The sequence below is a fragment of the Globicephala melas genome, chromosome 2, assembly GCF_963455315.2.
Source record: "Globicephala melas chromosome 2, mGloMel1.2, whole genome shotgun sequence".
Lineage (NCBI taxonomy): Eukaryota > Metazoa > Chordata > Mammalia > Artiodactyla > Delphinidae > Globicephala > Globicephala melas.
Window position 1 is genome coordinate 50405163 of NC_083315.2, and position 21227 is coordinate 50426389.

A 21227-nucleotide genomic window follows, 5' to 3' on the forward strand; every position below is an offset into this window, starting at 1 on the left:
AAGCAAAACAGAATCTTTGTGTAATTTAATATTCTTTCCCACAAGGAAAAATACAACATATTCAGTTATTCTGTTCTCACTACCCCCTCCCAAAACTTTTTCTTTCCTCAAGGACAAAATTGCAGTCATTTTTTTTATACTAGACCATCTGTAGGCCAATTCTGAAGTCATACCTTAACTACCTATCCTTAAACCTGGGTGAAGAAGGGAAAAGCACATAACTTTTTCCTTTTTTCTGAGAACCACCCAACGGCTGTAAATCAAATTTTTCCAGAAATATTCAGCCTTAGGATTGGGCCCAAATTGGAAAACCTCAATTCAAAACATGAAAACTAGAAAGAATGAAAACTTGAAATTATGAGGGAGAAAATTCAAGTCACACAGGGTTTCAAGGTGCAATCTAAACAATGCCTGTAACAGCAATGGCAGCCAAAGACATTAAAGAATATTGTGGGTTTAAAGCAATAACACAGGAAAGCAATTCTCAGTGATGTTCTGACACGCCCCCTGAAAGCAGCATAAAGAACAGAGCCTGAATGGAATGATGCAAGTTTCAGGAAGGACAAAGCTATAGAAACAAACTCCCTCATCAGAATCCCCCGCTCTCCGGCTGAGGACAGTTCTGCACATCCCATGTACCGTGACCCCAAAAGGCTCAGGTACTTTTCTTGGAGCAAATACACAAAAAATATGTGAGCTGGAGGGGGAGAAAAGCTTCATGCTCTAGAGGCTGGGACGGAGGGTGAGATGGGGAACTGTTGTTTAATGAGTGTAGAGTTTCCGTCTTGCCAGATGACAAAGTTCTAAGGTTTGACTGCACAACAATGTGAATATAATTAATGATACTGAACTGTATACTTAAAAATGACTATATGGTAAATCCTGTTATGTGTATTTTACCAAATTAAAACTTTTTCATTAATTAATTTAAGACAAGAAGCTTCATGCTCTGAACAACGTTCTCTAGTAAGCCTGCCGGAAGGTACCCCCCCTTGATGTGTAACTGGGATGCCCACGTTCAGAAGAGCAGGCAGAAGCGACCACAGCTAAAGCACCTTGTCACCTGAATAGACAATGCTCCCACAAAGCCCAGCAGAGCGCAGGGCCAGGCAGACACACAGGATCTCCCTCAAGGCCCAGTGCCGAGCCGGGCGAGCCAGACGAGAATCCGACGACAGCCACAGAACACAAAGCAGCAGGCCTCAAAGACATGTAAGGAAGTCTCCCTGTTCTCCTCTGCCATGGAAATTCACACTCAGGAGAGTCTTGGAGGCAGCGGCCCCATGATGTTTAGGGAGACACCTGGATGGGCAGGGAACAGCACAACCAATTGTCTGGAAAGTCTGTCTCCTGCATCCAGCTCTGGCTGCATCTTGGCAAGTGTTCAGAGCCCCAGCTTCATTTGTCACATTTCCTTGGCAGCCTGGGGGCCAAGTGGGTGGACCCACTGCCAGCAGCACACTGCAGGGCTCCCCTGGCTGGGCAACAGGGGACACGGTCAGGGAGGGGTAGACAGGGACAGGTGATGGGGGCACGTGGGGAGGAGCTGTTCGCAATGCCAGGTGGGGTTTTCACATGAGCACCACCTACCTGGTGACTTAGGGCCTCCCCAGGGACAGATGGGAAGTGGAGGTGACTCCCTCACATCGCAGGCCGCACCCATCCAGACCCGCACCCTGGAGGGGGCTATATTCTCTAGCAGTCCCTCTGAGAGGGGTCCCTGAAGCAGCAGCACCAACATGGCCTGAGCACATTTTGGAAACGCATTCTGGAGCCCACCCCAGACCCCATGAATCAGAACCCGGTGGAGGGGGGTGGGCCTAGCCATCTGCATTCCACAAGGCCCCCAGCAGCTTCCCATCATGGCCACGGGGGTGTGGGAACCAGTGAGCGCTCTAGCACTGCTGCTAGTTTCTCTGCTCACCAGAGAGGCTTGTTGTCTGTTTCACATGGTAATTGAGTCAAATTGATGTCATTCTTCCTCCAAACAGAACTTGCCTGGAGCGGCTCAGGTTTTCATTCCATTCTGTGGTTGTTAAGGAAGCTAAAAACAACCAAAGCTCTTTCAAGTGGCCCCATTTTCCAATTTGGCTGCCCAAACCCACGGCTTCTAGTGTCAGCACCACCTGTTTCCATCTGCAATTTGTTCTTTAAAATATTCCTGCTTCTGTGTCACCACCACCCCCAACCAAAGGAAAATAAAGTCACATACATAAAAAGGCACTACAGCATATTTGGAAAATCAACCAAAGCCCACTCAGGGCACCCACTGCGGCTTGCTGACAGCTCAGAGACACAGGTCTGGCTGAAGTTTCTCCCTCCACACATTCCTGCACAGGTGAGCGGATTGCTGGGACACATAGCCCAGTGGGACTCTATACCCCTCTGAGCCAGGTGGAGGGATCTTTTAAAACACAAATCAGTGTATACCACTCTTCTACTTGACCCCTGCACAGCTTCCCCGTCGCACATGCAGTGAAGCTGGCTCTCCATGCCCTGACCCCTGAGGGGGAGGCCGGAGCACCTCTCACTGTGCCCCACCCTCCCCATCACCCACCAGGAATCACCTCTCCCTGTGCCTCCCAAATGCCAGACTGACTCCCACTGGCTGGCTCCTTATGTCAGTGTAATGCCTTCCCTTCTAAGTGGAGGGTCACTCATCACAGAGGTGTCCCTGACTGCCCCAGTCACTTGCTATCACCTGGATCTTTGCATAGCAGTTTATAAAATTTGCACACAAATCCCTGATTTGTGTGTTGAGTACTGCCTGTTGGTGCCACCACATGAGCTCCATGAGGATGGGACCTGTTGTGGTCCCTACTCGATCCCCAGTCCCTAGGACGTCCCCAGCGCACATTAGGTACCCAATAAATATAACTGAATGGAATTAGTGAGTGCATCTCATTTTTTTTATTGTGGTAAAAAACATATAACATAAAATTTACCATCTTAACCATTTTTAAGTATACAGTTCAGTAGTGTTAAATACATTCTCATTATTGTGCTACCATCACCACCATCCACCTTCAGAGCTTTTTTATGTTCCCAAACTGGACCTCTGCACCCATTAAACAACAACTTCTCATTCCCCTCTCCCCTCAGCCCCCAGCAACCACCACTACTTTCTGTCTCTATGAATTTGACTACTCTAGGCACCTCTTATGAGTGGACTCATACAGAACCTGTCTTTTTGTGATTGGCTTATTTCCTTAACATAATGTCCTCAAGGTTCATCTATGTCATAGCATGCATCAGTTTCTTTCCTTTTTAAAGTTGAATAATATTCTATTGTGTATATATGTACACATATATATTTTTGTTTATCCTTCAATGGACATTTGGGTTACTTCCTCCTTTTGTGAATTATTTGTGAATAATGCTGCCATGAACAAATATCTCTTGGAGACTCTGCTTTCAATTCATTTTGTGTATATACCCCAAAGTGGAACCATAGAATCATATGTCATGTGAGTGAACCTCTTTTATGCTTTGGTCTGTGTAGTGTCTGGACACTTTGCTGGGATTTTTTAAATTTCCTTTTCTCTTTTGGCTAAAGATGTTGTTTTCATTGGGGAAAGTTCCCCACTGGGTGAGCTCTGGAGAAAGGAAGGAACCCTCTTTCCACTGTAGAAACCAAAGCAAGTGGAAACTCACTCTGCCTGCCACAGAAGCCCTGGAGAGGCACTGGCAGTGGAGAGATGGTCCCAGGACACAACAGTGGCAGCAAGACTGCAGCCCATACTCCTGGCCAGAACTCAGCCTTGCTCTCTCCTGCTGCCTGGCCCCTCTCCCTTGAGTCTCCTGACCCTTACCCTCCCCCCAGTTCTGAGGCTGGTGACCCAGCCTTCCTTTTGATTCTGGGCTCCTCCGTATACGGCTCCAAAAACATGTTTCCTCTTCTGCTTCAGTTATCCCAGATCTAGTTTCTTCTGCTTATAATCAAAACCCCTGACTGATACAAAAACCAAGCTCACTGCTCCGTGATTTACAAAGCTCCTTTATTCCTTGTTTTAAAACGGGACCACTCTGCATGATGCTGGTAGGGGAACCACTGACCGAAACTGCCGACCCTGGCCAGGCACCACAGTAACCATCTACATGAGTTGTTTTACGACAGAAAGTCCTAGTAAGGAACATGGAACTAATAAGCCACCACCAACCTGAAGAATTCAGGACAAAAGGAGACTCCAGTCCATATGTCCTACCAACCTCCCAGAATCCTCCTCGCTGGAATCCATCTTGGCTGAGCGATGCACACACCACCAAGAAGGATCCTGAGTCAGAATGATTGGCCAGAGACCACCCGAAAACTAATCCCATCATCATAAAACCCGAGACTGCGAGCCATGTGGCAGAGCAGTCCTCCTGGGTTCCCTTACCCTCCTGCTCTCCACCTGGGTGCCCCTTCCCAATAAAGTCTCTTGCTTTGTTAGCACACATGTCTCCCTGGTCAATTCATTTCCAAGTGTTAGACAAGAGCCCACTCTTGGGCCCCAGAAGGGATCCCCCTTCCTGCAACAATGCCAGGGTTGTTTTAGTACTGGCTTCCATGCTTTACAAGTCCTCAAAAATGACCAAAGTGACTCTGCTCTCACAGCAGCCACTTCTTCTGTTGCTCTAAAGACTGATTTAACAGGGCTCAGAGGTGAAGTCGTTTGTAGCAGCCAAGCACGCTCTCAGAACAGTTCTTTCCCACCACACTTGTTTTATCAGCTCCATCTTGATACCTCCTCCTTGAAGGACAAGATGTGAGAGGAGTTGAAGGGGACCACCCATAGCACAGTGGGCTGTGTGGGAGGTGTAAATATGTAATTGCATTTATGTAGAAACACTTTCTACCAGAGTTTAGGACACCACATCTGTGTGACATGCTTAGAATACAAAAGGCTTTTCAGAAGTAAATTAATTGAGGAATTAAAAAAGGAAAGCCAGTGTTTACACAACTTCAGCACTAAATCCTTTGCAAAGGATGTTAGAAAATGGCATTAGTCACTCATTTATGAGTTCACAGATGCCACAAAAATTTCTTGATCACCTGCACATGTACAAGGCACTGGGGAAATAACGACAAAGGTGTACACACAGTCCTACCTCGATGAGCTTACAGATGGTGCAAAGACAGTAAGCAGGGTGGGTTTTTAAAAATTCTGTTAAATATGCATAATATGAAATTTACATTTTTAAGTGTATGGTTTAGCGGCATTAAGTACACTCAGATTGTTGTGGAACAATCACTACTATCCATCTACAGAACTTTTTCATTTTCCTCAATTGAAATTCTGCAGCTATTAAACACTAATTCTCCATTCCCCATCCTGCTCTAGCCCCTGGCAACCACCATTCTACTTTCTGTCTCTATGAATTTGACTACTCCAGGCACTTCATTTGAGTGTAATCATACAGTATTTGTACAATATTTATACTTTTGTGACTGGCTTATTTCATTTAACATAATGTTCTCAAGGTTCATCCTTGTAGCATGTGTCAGAATTTCCTTCCTTTTTTAAGGCTGAATGATAGTTAATTGAATGTATATATCACATTTCTGTCTACCCATTCATCCTTCAGTGAACACTGAGTTGCCTCCTCCTTTTGACTATTGTGAATAATGCTGCTATGAACATGGGTGTACAAGTTTCTGTTCATGACCCTGCTTTCACTTCTTTGGGGTATATACCCAGAAGTGGATCATATTAAAATTCTATTTTTTTAAGAATCATCATACTGTTTTCCAAAGGAGCTGCACCATTTTATGGTCCCAAGAACAGTACACAAGGGTGCCCATTTCTCCATATCCTTGTCAACACCTGTTATTTTACAATATTTTTAGTAACAGCATTTTAATGAGAGTAACATAATATCTCATTGTCATTTTGATTTGCATTTCCCTAATGATTAGTGACACTGAATATCTTTTCATATGATTACTGGCCATTTGTGTATCTTCTTTGGAGAAATGTCTATTCAAGTCCTTTGCCCATTTTAAAATCAGGTTGTTTAGTTTTGTTGTTGTTGTCGAATTTTGGTGTTCTCTATATATTCTGGATACTATCAGATATGTAATTTGCAAGTATTTTCTCCCATTTTTTGAGTTGCCTTTTTACTCTGTTTATAGTGTCCTTTGATGCATAAGTTTTAAAATTTGGTGAAGACCAATTTGTCTACTTTTTTCTTTTGTTGCCTGTGCCTTTGGTATAATATCCAAGAAATTATTGCCAAATCCAATGTCAGGAAGTTTTCCCCTATGTTTCCTTCTAGGATTTTTATAGTTTTAGCTCTTACATTCAGGTCTGTAACCCATTTTGAATTAATTTTTGTATATGATGTTAGGTAAGGGTCCAACTTCATCCTTTTTGCATGTACATATCCAGTCTTCCCATCACCACTTGTTCAAAAGACTGTCACTTCCCCATTGAATGGTCTTTGTAGTCTTGTTGAAAAGCATTTGACCACATATGTCAGAGCATATTTCTGGGCTCTCTATTCGATTCCACTGGTCTATATGTTTGTCTTTATGCCAGTATCACAGTGTTTTGATTACTATACCTTTGTAGTAAATTTTGAAATCAGGAAATGAGTCTTCCAACTTTTTCTTTTCCAAGATTGTTTTGGCTATTCAGGGTCTCTCGAGATTCCATGCAAATTTTAGAATGAATTTCTCAATTTCTGCAAGGAAAAATGTTGTTAGCATTTTGCTAGTGACTGCATGAATCTGTACATTGCTTTGGGCAGTACTGACATTTTTATTATAAGACTACTAATCCATGAACATCAGTGTCTTTCCATTTATTTATGTCTTCTCTTTTTCCATCAATGTTTTGTAGATTTTAGTGTACAAGTTTTTTACCTCTTTAATTCCTAAGTATTTTATTCTTTTTGACACTATTGTAAATGGAATGGTTTTCTTAATTTCCTTTTCAGATTGTTCATTGTTAGTTACAGAAATGCAACTGATTTGTGTACACTGGTTTTGCACCCTGCTAATTTGCTGAATTATTTTATTAGTTCTAATTTTTGTGTGTAGGATTTCATGATTTTCTACATGGCTCATGCTGTCTGTAAACACAGATAATTTTACTTCTTTCCTTTCCTTCCTTTTTCTTGATTAATTGCTCTGGCTAGGACTTCCAGTACTATGTTGGATAGAAGTAGTGAAAGTAAGCATCCTTGTCTTGTTCCTGATCTTAGAGGAGAAGTTTTCAATCTGTCACCATTGAGTATTACATTCACTATGGGTTTTTCATATATGCCTTTTATAATGTTGAGGTAGCTTCCTTCTATTCCTAGTTTGTTGAGTGTTTTTTATCATGAAAGACAGATGAATTTTATCCAATGCTTTTTCAACATCACTTGAGACAATTATGTGATTTTTTGCTTCCTTCTGTTAATGTGGTACATTACACTGCTTGATTTTTGTATGTTGAACCATCCTTGCATTCTAGAAGTAAATCCCAGTTTGTCATGGTGCACAATATGATTCTGGTTTGCTAGTATTTTGTTGAGAATTTTTGTAATAATGTTCAAAAGGGAAATTGTTTTCTTATTCATAAGGAACTACAGTTTTCTTTTCTTGTAGTGTCTTTATCCGGCTTTGGTATGAGGGCAATGCTAGCTTCATAGAAAAGAGTTAGAAAGCATTTTCTCCTCTTCAGTTTTTTGGAAGAGTTTGAGGAGGACTGATTAATTAGTTCTCCTTTAAATGTACGGTATAATTCACCAGTTAAGCTGTCAGGTTCAGGGCTTTCCTTTGTCAGGAGGTTTCTGATTACTGATTCAATCTCCTTACTAGTTATAGGTCTATTCAGATTTTCTAGATCTTTGTGATTAAGTCTTGGTAAGCTCTGTGTTTCTATAGGTATTTGTCCAGTTCATCTAGGTTATCCGATCTGTGGGCATACAATGGTTCATAGTATTTTTTTTTGAATTTTTGAATTTTATTTATTTTTTTATACAGCAGGTCCTTATTAGTCATCAATTTTATACACATCAGTGTATACATGTCAATCCCAATTGCCGAATTCATACAGTATTCTTTTATAATCCTTTTTGCTTCTATAGAATTGGTAGTCATATCCCCACTTTCATTTCTGATTTTAGTAATTCAAGTTTTTTTTATAATCAGTCTAGCTAAAGGTTTATCAATTTTGTTAATTTTTTTGAAAACTCAATTCTTGGTTTTGTTGATTTCTCTATTGTTTTTCTATTCTTTATTTTATTTATTTCTGCTCTAATCTTTATTATTTCCTTCCTTCTGCTAGCTTTGAGTTTAGTTTGCTCTTCTAGCTCTTTAAGGTGTGAAGTTAGGTTATTGATTTGAGATCCTTCTTTTAATGTAAGCATTTTACAGCTATACATTTCCTTCTGAGCACTGCTTTCACTGTGTTCCATAAGTTTCGGTATGTTGTGTTTTCATTTTAATTCAGCTTTATGCATTTTCTCATTTCCCCTGTAATTTCTCCCTTGACCCACTGGTTGTCTAAGAGTGTGTTGTTTAATTTCCACATATTTGTGAATTCTCCAGTTTTCCTTCTGTTACTGATTTCTAACTTAATCCCACTGTGGTTGGAGAAGATACTTTGTATGATATCTTTTAAATCTGATGAAACTTAATCTGTGAGCTAATATACAGTATATCCTGGAGCATGCCCCATGTGCATTTGAAAAAAAAAAGTAATATCCTGCTGCTACTGGGTAGAGTGTTCTGTATATCTTGTTAGATCTAGTTGGCTTATTGTGTTGCTCAAGTCCTCTATATCCTTACTTATCTTCTGTCTAGTTTTCCTATCCACTACTGAGAGTGGGGGGTGGGGGCGGGGGTGAAGTCTCTAATTATTATTATAGAAAACTGCATATTTCTCACTACAATTCTACAAATTTTTGCTTCATATATTTTAATGATTTGTTATTAGGTACATAAATACTTGTAACTGTTATATCTTCTTCCTGTATTGAAACTTTTATTAATATCCTTCTTTGTCTCTTGTAACATTTTTTTTTACTAAAGTCTATCTTGTATCATATTAGTATAACCACTCATGATCTCTTATGGTTACTATCTGCATGGAATATCTTTTTCCATTCTTTTACTTTCAATGTATTTGTGTTTTTTGATATAAAGTGAGCCTCTTGTACACATTGGAGCATTTTTTTATATTCATTCTGCCAATCTGTCTTTTGACTGGAGAGTTTAATCCATACATTTAAGATAATTACTGACAAGGAGGGACTTACCTGTGCATTTTGCTATTTGTTTTCTATATGTTTTATAGCTTTTTTTTGGGGGTCCCTCATTTCCTACATTACTGATTATTTTGCATGCTGAATTTTTTATGGTGAAACTTTTTAATTCCCTTCTCATTTCCTTTTATGTATATTTTATAGCTATTTTCTTTGTGGTTACTATGAGCATTACATTTAACATCCTAACGTTATAGCACTCTGATTTTATACCAGCTTAAATTCAATAGCATACAAAAACTCCGCAGCAAGATGATTTTTAAAAAGGAAATAAATGTGGAATTATAAATCAAGATAAGAACCACCAAGTAAAAACCAGACTGCTATGATAAAGAAAACAGGTGGCCTTCTCAGAGGAGTCAGCAAGGAGGGCCCCTCTAAGGGGACATTTACACAGAGACCTAAAAGAGGAGCTAGCCATGTATGAAGCGGGGTGAAGAACATTCCTGACAAAGAGTTACCACAAGTCAGAGAGGAGCTGGGGCCCCTGAGAAATAGTGGCCCACATGGCAGGAGTCTGTGCTAACGTGGAGAAACGAATGAAGCCCAGGAGAAGCAGGCGGACCCCAGCCACACGGTCTGGGAGTGCAGAAGGGGAAGGATTTCCATATCCACAATGATGAAAGCCACAGAGAGTCTCAGAACTGCCTAGTGACAAGGTCCTAATCCTGTTGGAAGAATATCTTGCTGGCCATTCTACATCAAGGATTCAAGGGGGGAGAAAATGGAAGTGAGGAGCCCAGCAAGAAAACTCCTGCAGTTGTCGAGGTAAAAAATAATGGCAGTCAGTCCAGGGTGGAGATGGAGAGAAAAGGCAGATTTGAGATATGCTCATCACCTTGACAAGGTGGTAGAGGGGTCCCTCAGCCCAGGCCTGAGTCCTCACCCTGCTAAGTACTCACTGGGTCTGCACCCTGTACTCCCCACAAGCCTCTCTTTCCTTTCTGTAAAATGAGAATGATGAAATCCACCAGGTATGAGGAGGAAGTGACATGAAATCAGGAAGCTTCCATTTGGACTGGTCAGTGCATCACAAACACACTTCCTTCCTTCCTCTCAAACATGGGCTATTGGGCTACTGATTGACATAGATCTAATACACCACAACTCTAAGATGCTATGAAAACTGTGAGCACTTGACACCAAATTCTCCCAGCTGTGGATGTGCTACAACACACATAGGTCCCGCAAGCCCCCTGGCCTGCCTTGGGGACAGGGACTTGTCTGTGTTTAGCTCCTGGGGTCAGAGTGGCACATAAGAGTTGAGCCGGTCCCCTGCCCACAGAGACCCAAGTGGGAGGGCAGGGAGGTGTGGGCGCCTGGACACTGGCACCAGATGATGCTGGAGAGAAACCGGTTGGAATAAAGGTGGCAACCACTCCAGCAGATTTCCTTCCAAATCCAGAGGAGCTAAGGAGACAGAGCTGTTTCAGTCCTACACAGCCACAGAAAACACTGTCCGACAGGAAAAAGAGGGGTTGGCTGGCCTCACCTTCCTGCTGGCTGCACCCGGGGGCCCTGTCTAATGATAGGGCTCCTTGGCCCAGCCACAATCCTTTCCCATCTGCCTGGCTTAAAGATGATCTTACTAACAGAAATCCCTTTTCTGAAACAGCCACAGGCAGGATAGAATTCTTTGGATTTTCTACACTAGAGTTTAAGAAATTGAAGGACGGTGATGATGGTGGAGGGCGGCCTTGTTTAAAGTAAGATGCACTGTCTGAATGTAACTTGTTTTTAAATATGCTGAAGAGCGACCCACAGCTAGAGCAACAGAAACAGGTTGCCAGTAGCGAGAGTCTGTGAGTGGATCAGACACTCTGCTTTCATTTGCTTTCTGGCCTCATCAGACTGGCCAAGAAACTCCAAGGGCAGATGACTGAAGGGCTAAGTGTCAGTGTACAAATGCCACATGCCCTTCACCAAAGTGCCACTGCTCTTATTAGGCAGGCCTCATTAAGAAACATGTAAATCCAAAATTAATGTGATTGGCCCCAGATTTGCCCTCAGCAGCGGGATCTGGAGCCTCCAACATCATAGTACCAGCAGTTGAAGAGGACTGAAGAGGGTCAAATTAAAGCCAAGCATCACCACCACTCAGCCCCTGTAGTTCAGTCCTTACAGCCCATGGCTCGTGGGGAGAACAATGTTCCCACGTACAACCCCTCTCCCAGCCTGTGATAAAATAGCTGCCCTTGTCCAGATGATAAAATTAGGAAAGCAAACGCCAAACTAGGAGCTTTGCCTTATTATTACTTTAGTTGTTGTAATGAATGTTTATTCTTTGGACTTGTGCCCTGGACAAAAAATATAAATGAGATAAAATTACCTACAGGTGAAAGAGTCTGGTGCCAAGCCAGGCCCCAGCAGCCCACTCCTGGGCTTCCTCTGGGCAACTACAGCATTAATCAGCCACCGGGGAGACCTGGGCTTGTGCAAATGTGGAACTCAGAAATATTTCTCAAATCAGGGACAAGAACCATTAAAAGTTAACAGAAGCAATTCCACTTCTGGGTCCATACCCAAAAGAAGTGAAAGCAGGGACTGAGATAGACTGTACACCATGGTCACAGCAGCATTGTGCACAGAGCCTTAGGAGGAGGCAACCCGAATGTTCATCCATGGATGAAGAGACAAACAAAATGTAGTCTGTCCACACAGTGGAATATTATGCAGCCAAAAGGAAGGAGATTCTGACACCTGCTAAAACATGGACCAACCTGGAGGACATCATGCTGAGTGAAATAAACTAGTCACAAAAGAACAAATACTGTGTACCTCCACTTATATAAAGTCCCTAGAGTTGTCAAATTCATAGAGACAGAAAGTAGAAGGTTGGTTGTCAGGGGCTGGGCGAGGGGAGAATGGGCTGTTAGTGTTTAATGTGTACAGAGTTTCAGTTTTGCAAAACAAAAAGAATTCTGGGGATGAATGGTGATGATGGCTGTACAACAATGTGAATGTACCTAAATGTCATAGAACTGAAGACTTAAAGGTGGGTGAGAGAGAAAATTTTATGGTATGTATTTTTTAACCACAAGTTTTAAAAATCTGAAGAAAGAAAGAGAAAGGAAGGAAGGAAAGAAGCGAGAGGAAGGAAGGGAGGGAGGGAGGGAGGGAGGGAGAAAAGAAGGAGGGAGGGAGGAAGGAAAGAAGTTAATGGAACTCCCAGAGTTGATGACTTTGAAAGGGAGGGTGACCAAGTGCCTCATGTTGTGCCCATGTCTTGAAAACAGATAAGTCCTGGATCAGTCCCACAGGGGGTCCACATCTCCATTTGCTTTTCAGAAGAGCCCATCCTATAGGGAGGTCTGCGGGTCCAAACAGCAACTCACCTTAAAGACTCTAATCTCCACGCACCACCAAAGCAGCCTCAGCTTTAGAGCACGGCCTGTCTGAGGGCGTGTGGACCAGACAGATGGAATTTCCTGCAAATTGATACGTGTCCCGAAAGCAAGCACTGGCAAGTCACCCTGACAGAGGTCAAAGTACCAGAGCCTTGTCTTCACAGGGGCCAGGACTGCCATGAGGCTCGCCACCCCCATTAGCCCAGGGTGGGGTTCATGACCATATATTTCCCTGTGGCCAGTTATAGACAGGCTTGGCCTGATGGTCACAGCCCCACCAGTGATTTCCTGTGTGACCTTGGCGATGTCTCTAGCCTCCCTGCTCTTGGGCTGCCTTTAGCCATCTCTCACCCCCCCCAGCACAGCCCAGGGACTGGCCTTCTCTTCTCACTCTCTTTCCATGAGCCTTACGTGCCTTCGCAGCCAGGCACAAGGCCCTCGGGGTGGCTAAGCCCCTGCCTCGCTACTCTTCCTGCAGGGGGAGTCAGCTCAGAGCGGTTCTGACACTGCCAGCCAGCTCTGTGCTCAGAGCAGGAGTCCTGGTCCAGGCCTGTCTGGGCCTAAACCCCACACTTGTAATCCCTGACCCCTTTCCCTCTCCAAAGTCCTCCTTGACCCTGATTCCACCTAGCAAGGCTCTTTTCTCTTCTCCCTCAGCCAAGATCTTCTGCGATGCTGTTTCTACTTCTTCACTTCCTGGTCTCATTTCAGTTTGCCCCTACCCAGCTGCCACCCCCAACAATCCCGAAAGCTATCCCTTCGGGGACCCGGCTGCAGCATCTGGCATTGTTAACCACTCCCTTCCTGCACCTCTCACCTCTTTCCTTAGGGACAACCTCTGCCCAGTCTGTCTGCCCTTCTGCCAGCTCCCCATCCTCTGCCTGGCCCCCTGGGACTGGCACTCCACTGGGCCATCTGTGGGCAGCTTCTCTTCTCCCCGATGTGCTCCACCTGGACATGGCTGGCCACGCCAACAGCTGCAGCTCCCAGCTGTGTGCCGATCAGCCCCAGTCCCTACTTCCAGCCAGGCCCTCCATCCTGAGCTCCCGTGGGGAACTCGAAGCCAGGCTGTCCAGACTAGAACTCCTCGCTGTGTCCCCAAATGCTCTCTTCCTTCTTTTCCCATCCAGTGGCCCACCATCCACCCAGCCACCCAGGTTATAGCCCAGGGGTCCCCTGGATTTCTCTCGCCTCCTCCTCCTGCCTCTCCAAGCCAGGCACCAAGTCCTGTGGGTCTTTCCTCCCAGCACATCCTCCTCTCTGCATGAATGCCTCCTCCATCCCCACTCCTGCCCCTTAGTTCACACCCTCTCTCCTCACACACTCCATTCCCAGTGCTCCTTCTTGCCCTTCTCACTCCAATCCACGCAAGTGCAGCTGCTGGGGTTGCTCTTCCAAACCTCGCTCCAGACATGTTTCTCCCCTCCCCGTCGGCGGCTCCGCTCCTAGGGATGCCTTTCCCCCCGCCAACATCCTGACCCTATGCACATCCCCACATTAAGGCTGCTCCACTCCCTACTGCAGCCACATCACACCACCTGCCCTCTCCCAGATGCAGCTCCTGCGGCATCCCCTGCATGACCTGCCACCGCTCCCCCATCTGGCAAACACAGTTGAAGGGTCAGCTCTTTCATGAAGCCTCCATGCTGTGGGGTGATCACTCCCCAGCCCTCCACCCAGCCCCCAGTGCTCCCTGCAGAGATGTCTACTGAAACACAGACACTCCACCCATCTGTGACACCACTGCCTCCTGAGGGAAGGACCAGGTCTTTTGGCATTTGTCCCCCTAGCAACTAACACAATGCCAGGAGGTCTTCAAAAATGCTTGTTAGGAGAGTGAATAGATGGGTGGAGTTGGGATGCACACAAACATCCTTCTGTGCAAACAACCACCTGCATCTAAAATCTGAGGCATGAGGTCCCTCCCCAACCTACCCACCAAGTGAAGGTCTCCCTCACTCCTCATTCAACAAATCAGATGTAGACATATGTTGCTTCCTTGGTTCCCTCAACTAGATAACCTCTCTTCCTTGCGCACGACAAGCTCTGTTTTATATTAAAGTCTGATCTTGATTCCTCCTATGAGACTGTTGGCTCCTTAGATCAGGGACTGACTTAGTGTTGAATCCCCTTGGAGGGGCATTTACCCATAGAAAGGGTCTTGGGAGGCCTCTGGTGAGGAGTGCAGACAGACTCAGGCGCTGACCCCACACCAGCCCAGGCTGGCGAGTCAGGCCTCTCCCTGGGGGCACCTCCCAGCCCCCTGTGCTCCATGTTGCCCAGGGGTCACAAGGCTGTGTATGTCCCCATCCCTCCCCGCCAGGAGAAGATGGCCAGCACCCACATGCAGAGTGCTCGTCCAAGAGGAAGCAAAACCCCTGGTCAGGTGCTGGTCCCGGACTCACCATGTTCATAACAGTGAGGATGAACCTCTGGGCGGCCTCGGCCCCATGGTACTGCACCATGTCAGCATCGGCCACCACCAGCGTCTCCACTGTGTGCTCGGTGGTCAGCCGGATGGCATTCCTCCGCTCCCGCCAGTCTCGTGACGGCCAGCCCCTCCTCGGCTTCTTCTTTTCTAGAAAACAATAGAGACATCTGTGCAGCCCTTTAGTGTATTGGCTTCCTGTCCACGCAGTGAACAGGCCTTCCATCAAGCCTCCCCAAGAGAATGGTCAGTCTTCCCCGGCCAGTGGCCAGGCCCAGCGTCCATGCCCTCTGCTGCCGAGGCTGAGCCTGCATGCCTGGGGGCCAGATGTCACGAGGGTCACACCCACCCACTGTGGCAGCGATGGGGCAGATGGGGCCAAAGAGTACAGAATAGAAAACCTGTCCCTGCAGGGAACGGGGAGAACAGCACAGTCTGTGGAGGAAAAGGAAGCCTGGGCCCAGCAGGTAGGGTTAATGATACAGACCCCCAGGCTTTCTGAAAGCACCATGACCCACTGCTGGGCCAATGAGCAGGGGCCTGGAAGAGGGCAGTCCAGAGACCACACTGAGAGTCACAAATACGGAGCTACAAACTTTAGCAGGCACAAAAGCAGTATTTCAAAAAAAAAAAAAACAGGACACACACATCCAGGCCAAGATTGGAGTTTGTTCTTTCCTTACCACAGGGAAGGTATTAGTAAACAGTAAGTAATTCTCCACTGACTCCCCTCAGATCAACTGATTTCCTAGAAGATCTTACTTGCTAAACAGCTATGGTCATTATTTTGAGCCCACGTCAGGATGTCTGGACGCTCAAAGCTGCCATGTGAGGACTGACACACAGATTTGTGGGTGCAAACGCCTCTGACTAACATCAAAGGTTGATATGAATAACGTGCACTTTCAGAATCCGAATGTGAATAGAAAGGCAGTTCCTTAATTTGATAGCGATTTTTTCCATCTTTATACCAGCTCACACGGAAGCCAGCTCTGCTACAACTTCCATGCAGTAAACCCAACCCTCATACAGTGACCCAAGCATTCCAGAACCAAAGATGCATGCTATAAGAAAAAACTGAACTATGGGTCATAGTGTACAAACAAGAATAGTCCGTGCAGTGAGACAAACTGAAAAACAACCTAAAATCCAACCACAGAGAAAGCCAACAATGGTAAAACAGCAGGCAGCCATGAAAAGTACAACTGTGAAGATTATTTAGTGATGTAGAGAGAAGCAGATATAAATCTACATATATGTCTTGTCAACCTGCAGGGTGGTTCCCTCCTCCCCAAAGCCAGGCCCACCTCCCATGGAGACTTCCAGGCCTCAGGAATCTAATTCGGGAAGGCAGGGTCTATTCTAAGATAAAAGGTAAGGTGTCAGATGGTACTGCCTTTGTACATGGCCAAAATGAAAGAGGCCCCTCTTTGAGGATCTCTCTCTGGACCTACACCCATATTCACCAACGGGTCGTCTCGGAACACGAGGAAGGTGGACCATGGGTGACCTCCAAATCCTGGGCTCAGCATGCCTGCTGGGTGCTCACTGCCTGGATCAGGCCAACCTGTCCATCTTGGAATTTGTGATGAGCCATGTCAGCCACATTTTAAAGCAGCAGAACTAAAGGGCCACCCAAGCAGGAGCTTTGCTATAACGAGCTCATCCACATTCTCCCAGGCGACCACAAGCCAAACTGTGCCTCAGCTCCTCCCAAAGTTGGGATTTATTGCCCATCTCTCAGCATCCCAACTCATGAACTCCTCTGCAGCTCTTCCCCACACTGGCTGCTTGTTTTCACACCATGTCTATATTTTCTGGTTCCTGTATGAAAAGAGCTGCATTTTTAGCAGAGTCTAAAGGATGCACTACTGACATTTCTCTGGAAGATGGCGAGCTTAAACACGTAAGAGGGGAGTACTAAGAAAGGTAGCCCAGCACTCCCCACCAGAGGAGCACATCACCCCCTGGACATTTCACACATCAAAATGATGCACTGGGCATCACCCTTTCAAGTAGAAACAAACAAGACCTGCCCCTCCCTCCCTGATGGACCTTGGAGAGCTAATAAACAGGGTATCATAAAGGGTAAAATGCTGCACGTTAACATATGCCCAGAACACTCAGTCACAGGTAAAACACAACAGTCAGGTGCTCTGTGGTTTTTAAAGGGTTTGCACTACAACTACCTCATCTGTCCCTTTCACTGCCCCCAGCCCCAGGCCCAGCACATGTTGCGAAATAAACACTCACTGAATGAATGTATGCTTGAGTGAGTGAATGACCGAATACATGGATGAATGAGAGAGTGAAATCCCTCTTTCCCACATAACAAAGCTGAAGTCAAGCACTGGGCAGGGGTAAATTTGGCCCTAGAACTCAGGCTTCACCCAGCAGCTCTGACTCTCCCGCTTGCATTGGCTTTGGGTGCGAACATGCTCCTCGCTGTTGCTGAACTTAAAACATGGGGATGGGAAAGGCCACAGAAAACTCAGCGGGAAAGGATGCTGTATACTGACTTGGCTGCTGCAGGGCCTGACCAGGAGAAGCAGCCTTCAGTGACAGCTCCTTCCGCTCAGATGGCCTCCACTCGCACCAGGCCCTTAAGCAACAGCAGCAACTACACAGCCAGCTCCCGGGCCATGTGTGCTCTTACCTGAGCCCCCCTCACCAAGGACTGCTAACTGGGGCTGTCACGCCACAACCACGCTAGGCTGGCTGGTGACCCCCACATACCCCAGGACTCTGTCCTGTCCCAAGCACAAGAGGAGAGGCCCCAAGCCTCGATTCAGAGCCCCACTGCTAGGTGGGTTTCAGGAGATCAAAATTTTTCAGATTTCAAAAGGCAATGCGGTGCCCGGGCCACATACTGAATACCCACTCCAGTGAAGTCTAGGGCAACAAGCCCTCATCAAAGGCACCACTCTTTCTGCAGTGAAACAATAAAGGCTCAACAGTCTGTCCAAAAGCCTGGGTTGGGTAATAGCAGGTAAGAGACCGAGGACCTGCATTCCCTATCCCTGCAGGTGGGAACAGGGGTGGAAGGGGAGGGAAGCTCACCCTCCTCTTCTCTCCCTGCTCCCAGCAACACCTCCACCAGCAAAGCTCTAGAGCCATCACTTCTGATGGTTCTTCCTTTCCTACAGAGAAAACCGAATCATAATCTATTTTCACTTTTAATTCCATGAACTGCATAAATATACCCTAATAAACAAAGTTTCATCAATACAAATATTCACAGATTATAAGCATATTGAAAAGCAAGAAGAAAAACACCAATTTCATAATAACATGGGTGCTGGATTTAGACCTCACAGGAGAAGTCAAAGTTCAGGCCAGGCAGGCGTGCAGCCACCTGGGGGCCCTCCAACCTCACTCGGTCATTAGCTGTCTCCCTCCACTGTGGGAACAAGGAAGGCGGCCCTCACCCCACTGATGAGGACAGACCACAACCTGCAAGGCCCCAGGCCCTCTCCTGTTGTCACAGACACTGGGGATCATTCCCAAGTCCAGCCCAGCAGTTTCTTTTGCCAGCACATTGCTGGGGTTTGGTGCTGACTTGGTAGATTTTCAATCTCTGGCTTCATATTTTTCTTACATTTATTTTCCTTTTGCCTCAATTATCCATTAAAAAAGAAAACTGTGTGTGTTTATGCAAGTTACCCTGAATCTTGTTTGGAACAAGATGCGGGAGAGAAAAAGACAAGGAAGAAAACAATGGCATTCTAAATGTTGTACTTTTAGCATATTCAAATTATATATTACTTATTCTAAGAGTTTGGAGACTGATGAAAATTCTGAGCAAATACATAATTTCCTGTAGTTGTTAGTTCTGCTCTTGGTAAAGTAAAAAATAAGCTTAGTTATGAACTGCCAAGCTCTATATAGTATAGATATTTCTTTAGTTTAACAACAATAGAGTATTTAGGTATTCACTAGGGAAAACCAATGCATAAATCACAAAATATTTGGTATGAGAGTTCAAACGGTAGAAGCCAGCCCTGAAATTACTCTACGTCCCGCTGCACAAGGAGGATCCTTGCATGTCTGATTCTATAATGTCATCACCAGAGAAGACCTCAGGTTACTCTTTGTGCCAAAGGAGCACTGCCAGCTGCAGAAGCAAATTAGAGGGAAAGCAGACATGGTGGAGGAAGTGGAGACAGCTTCCCAAGGGCACTGGGCTCTTCAGGCTGAGAAGACAAAGATGAGTCTCCACCACTAGGAACTAGGTAGCAGGTGTCAAACATGCTTACAGAGTCAACAGGGAGATGCAGACTTAACCTGAACTTGTCATTCAAGACAGAAAAATAAACATTTCCCACACACAGCACTCAAGGTCCAGATCAAGAACGTCCCCACCTGGGTACACTAGCACGGTGGACAACCAGAACCTGGGGAAGAGTCCAGAATCACGTATTCTTTTAGCTGCATTAACCATGGGTTTTCTCCAGCTCTCTAGTGGGCAGGACAAAGGCAAACCCATCAGAAGCCTCAAGTGATCCCTCAGTCCCTTCTATAACACTGAAGGACGGAAAATTAAAAACACTCATCAAAGGGAATTCCAAAGAAATTCCACTGCGTGTTCCAAGTCGGCAGCCTCAAGTGATCCCTCAGTCCGCAGGGGAGGGGGCAGTGAGAGCACCCAGAAGGACCAAGGGCCCAGCAGCCAACATAACAGGAGGGCAAGAGTGGGGCAGCAGAACCAAGAAAGGGGGATGACAGGTGGTCTGAGTTAGAAAGAAGAGGTGAGAGCACAGATGGTGACACTGGCTTCCGGAATAAGAGGGGTGCTGCTGGGCAGGCAGGGTCCCCTTGTTCACTCGGTGGCACAGCCCACCCAAGGCACAAGGGTCTACAGCTCCCCCGCCTGAACTGGCTGGGCTGCCATGCAGGACACGTGGATGGGACTTTTCTTTTTTCTGTACCTACCACATCGAAAACTAATTCAAAACTAGAAAACAGAAGTAGCCATGAGAACAGTAAAACCTCTCAGATCAGACTAAGCAGGAGACTGGAGCTCTGGGGTCCATGCAGCTTGCCCAAGTGACCGCCCTCCACCCCCGCCATGGCCCACTGCAGGTGGAGGACCTGGACAGCCAACTCTGAGGTGCTTGGAGTGCCCCCTGAATCCCCTGCTCCCCAGCAATCCTGCAAACTCCAAACTCCCATCCATGTTATAGTCTAACATGGGTCTATGCTTGCCTTCTGGGCTAGACTGTGAGCTTAAGGACCCAAACATTACCCTCTGGACCCACCAAAGCGCCGAGCACTGCCTGGTGCATAGTAGGAACATAACATTCGAGAATTACACTTAATTGAGTGAATTTTTTTAACTCTTTGAAATTCCTAATTAATAACAAGATTAAGTTTCAAGGAACTTAACCTAAATGTCCTAAAATTGAATTCTCACACAGTACTCCCTCTACCTAAGGAGGAGGGGACAACTCTAATTGTGAGGAGCCCAGCTGTGACATCCAACAGAGCTGGGTAGAGTCTGCTCGTGCTGGGGTGGCCAGGGGCAAGCTTCCTCATCTCTAAAACAAGGGGATAATTATTCTGCTCTCTTAGGGTGGATGTGGGGAAACTAACACAGGGTCAGGTATATAATAAGCACACTCAAATGATGCTGCTAGTCTTATTTCTATACTTATTATTACATTACTATTATTGCTGTTAACTACTAGGGTATAAATGCTAATTTTTAAACTTTGCATGCATGACCCAGAACCAATAGTGGATTCTTTTTTTTTTTTTTTTTTTCTGGACGCGCAGGCTCAGTGGCCACGGCTCACGGGTCTAGCTGCTCCGCGGCATGTGGGATCTTCCCGGACCGGGGCACGAACCCGTGTCCCCTGCATCAGCAGGCGGACTCTCAACCACTGCGCTACCAGGGAAGCCCATCTTGTATGCACCCTACAGGGTCTGATCAGGACCTCTAGTCTAGACACTCACCAATCAACTTGTTGTCTTCGACATTTCTTACTGGGTAGGGGCATGAAAGAGTTTCTCTAAGAACATCCTCAATCATGCAACAATAAGTTATAATTATACAAAAATATCAGTTTCAAGAGGAGTGGCTTATAACTCCTGCTCAACATCCCAATGTAACCTCCCAACATTCCAGAGGGCAGAATATTTTAATCATCAGAAATATGATAGAACACAAAACATGACGGTACATGAAATCAGCTATTTAAACCATGAAACATTAA

The 21227-nt window shown here is 45.7% G+C and overlaps 1 protein-coding gene across 4 annotated transcripts in view; it reads right to left on the reverse strand.

Annotated features, from left to right (window-relative positions):
- Window positions 1-21227, reverse strand: part of ADAMTS17 (ADAM metallopeptidase with thrombospondin type 1 motif 17) — a 350614-nt gene that overhangs the window by 265588 nt on the left and 63799 nt on the right. For all 4 annotated transcript variants that reach the window (XM_030873117.2, XM_030873118.3, XM_060293908.1 and 1 more), the window contains one exon: window positions 14990-15162. In XM_030873117.2, the coding sequence (XP_030728977.1) occupies window positions 14990-15162 (173 nt within the window). The remainder of the gene's footprint in view (window positions 1-14989; window positions 15163-21227) is intronic.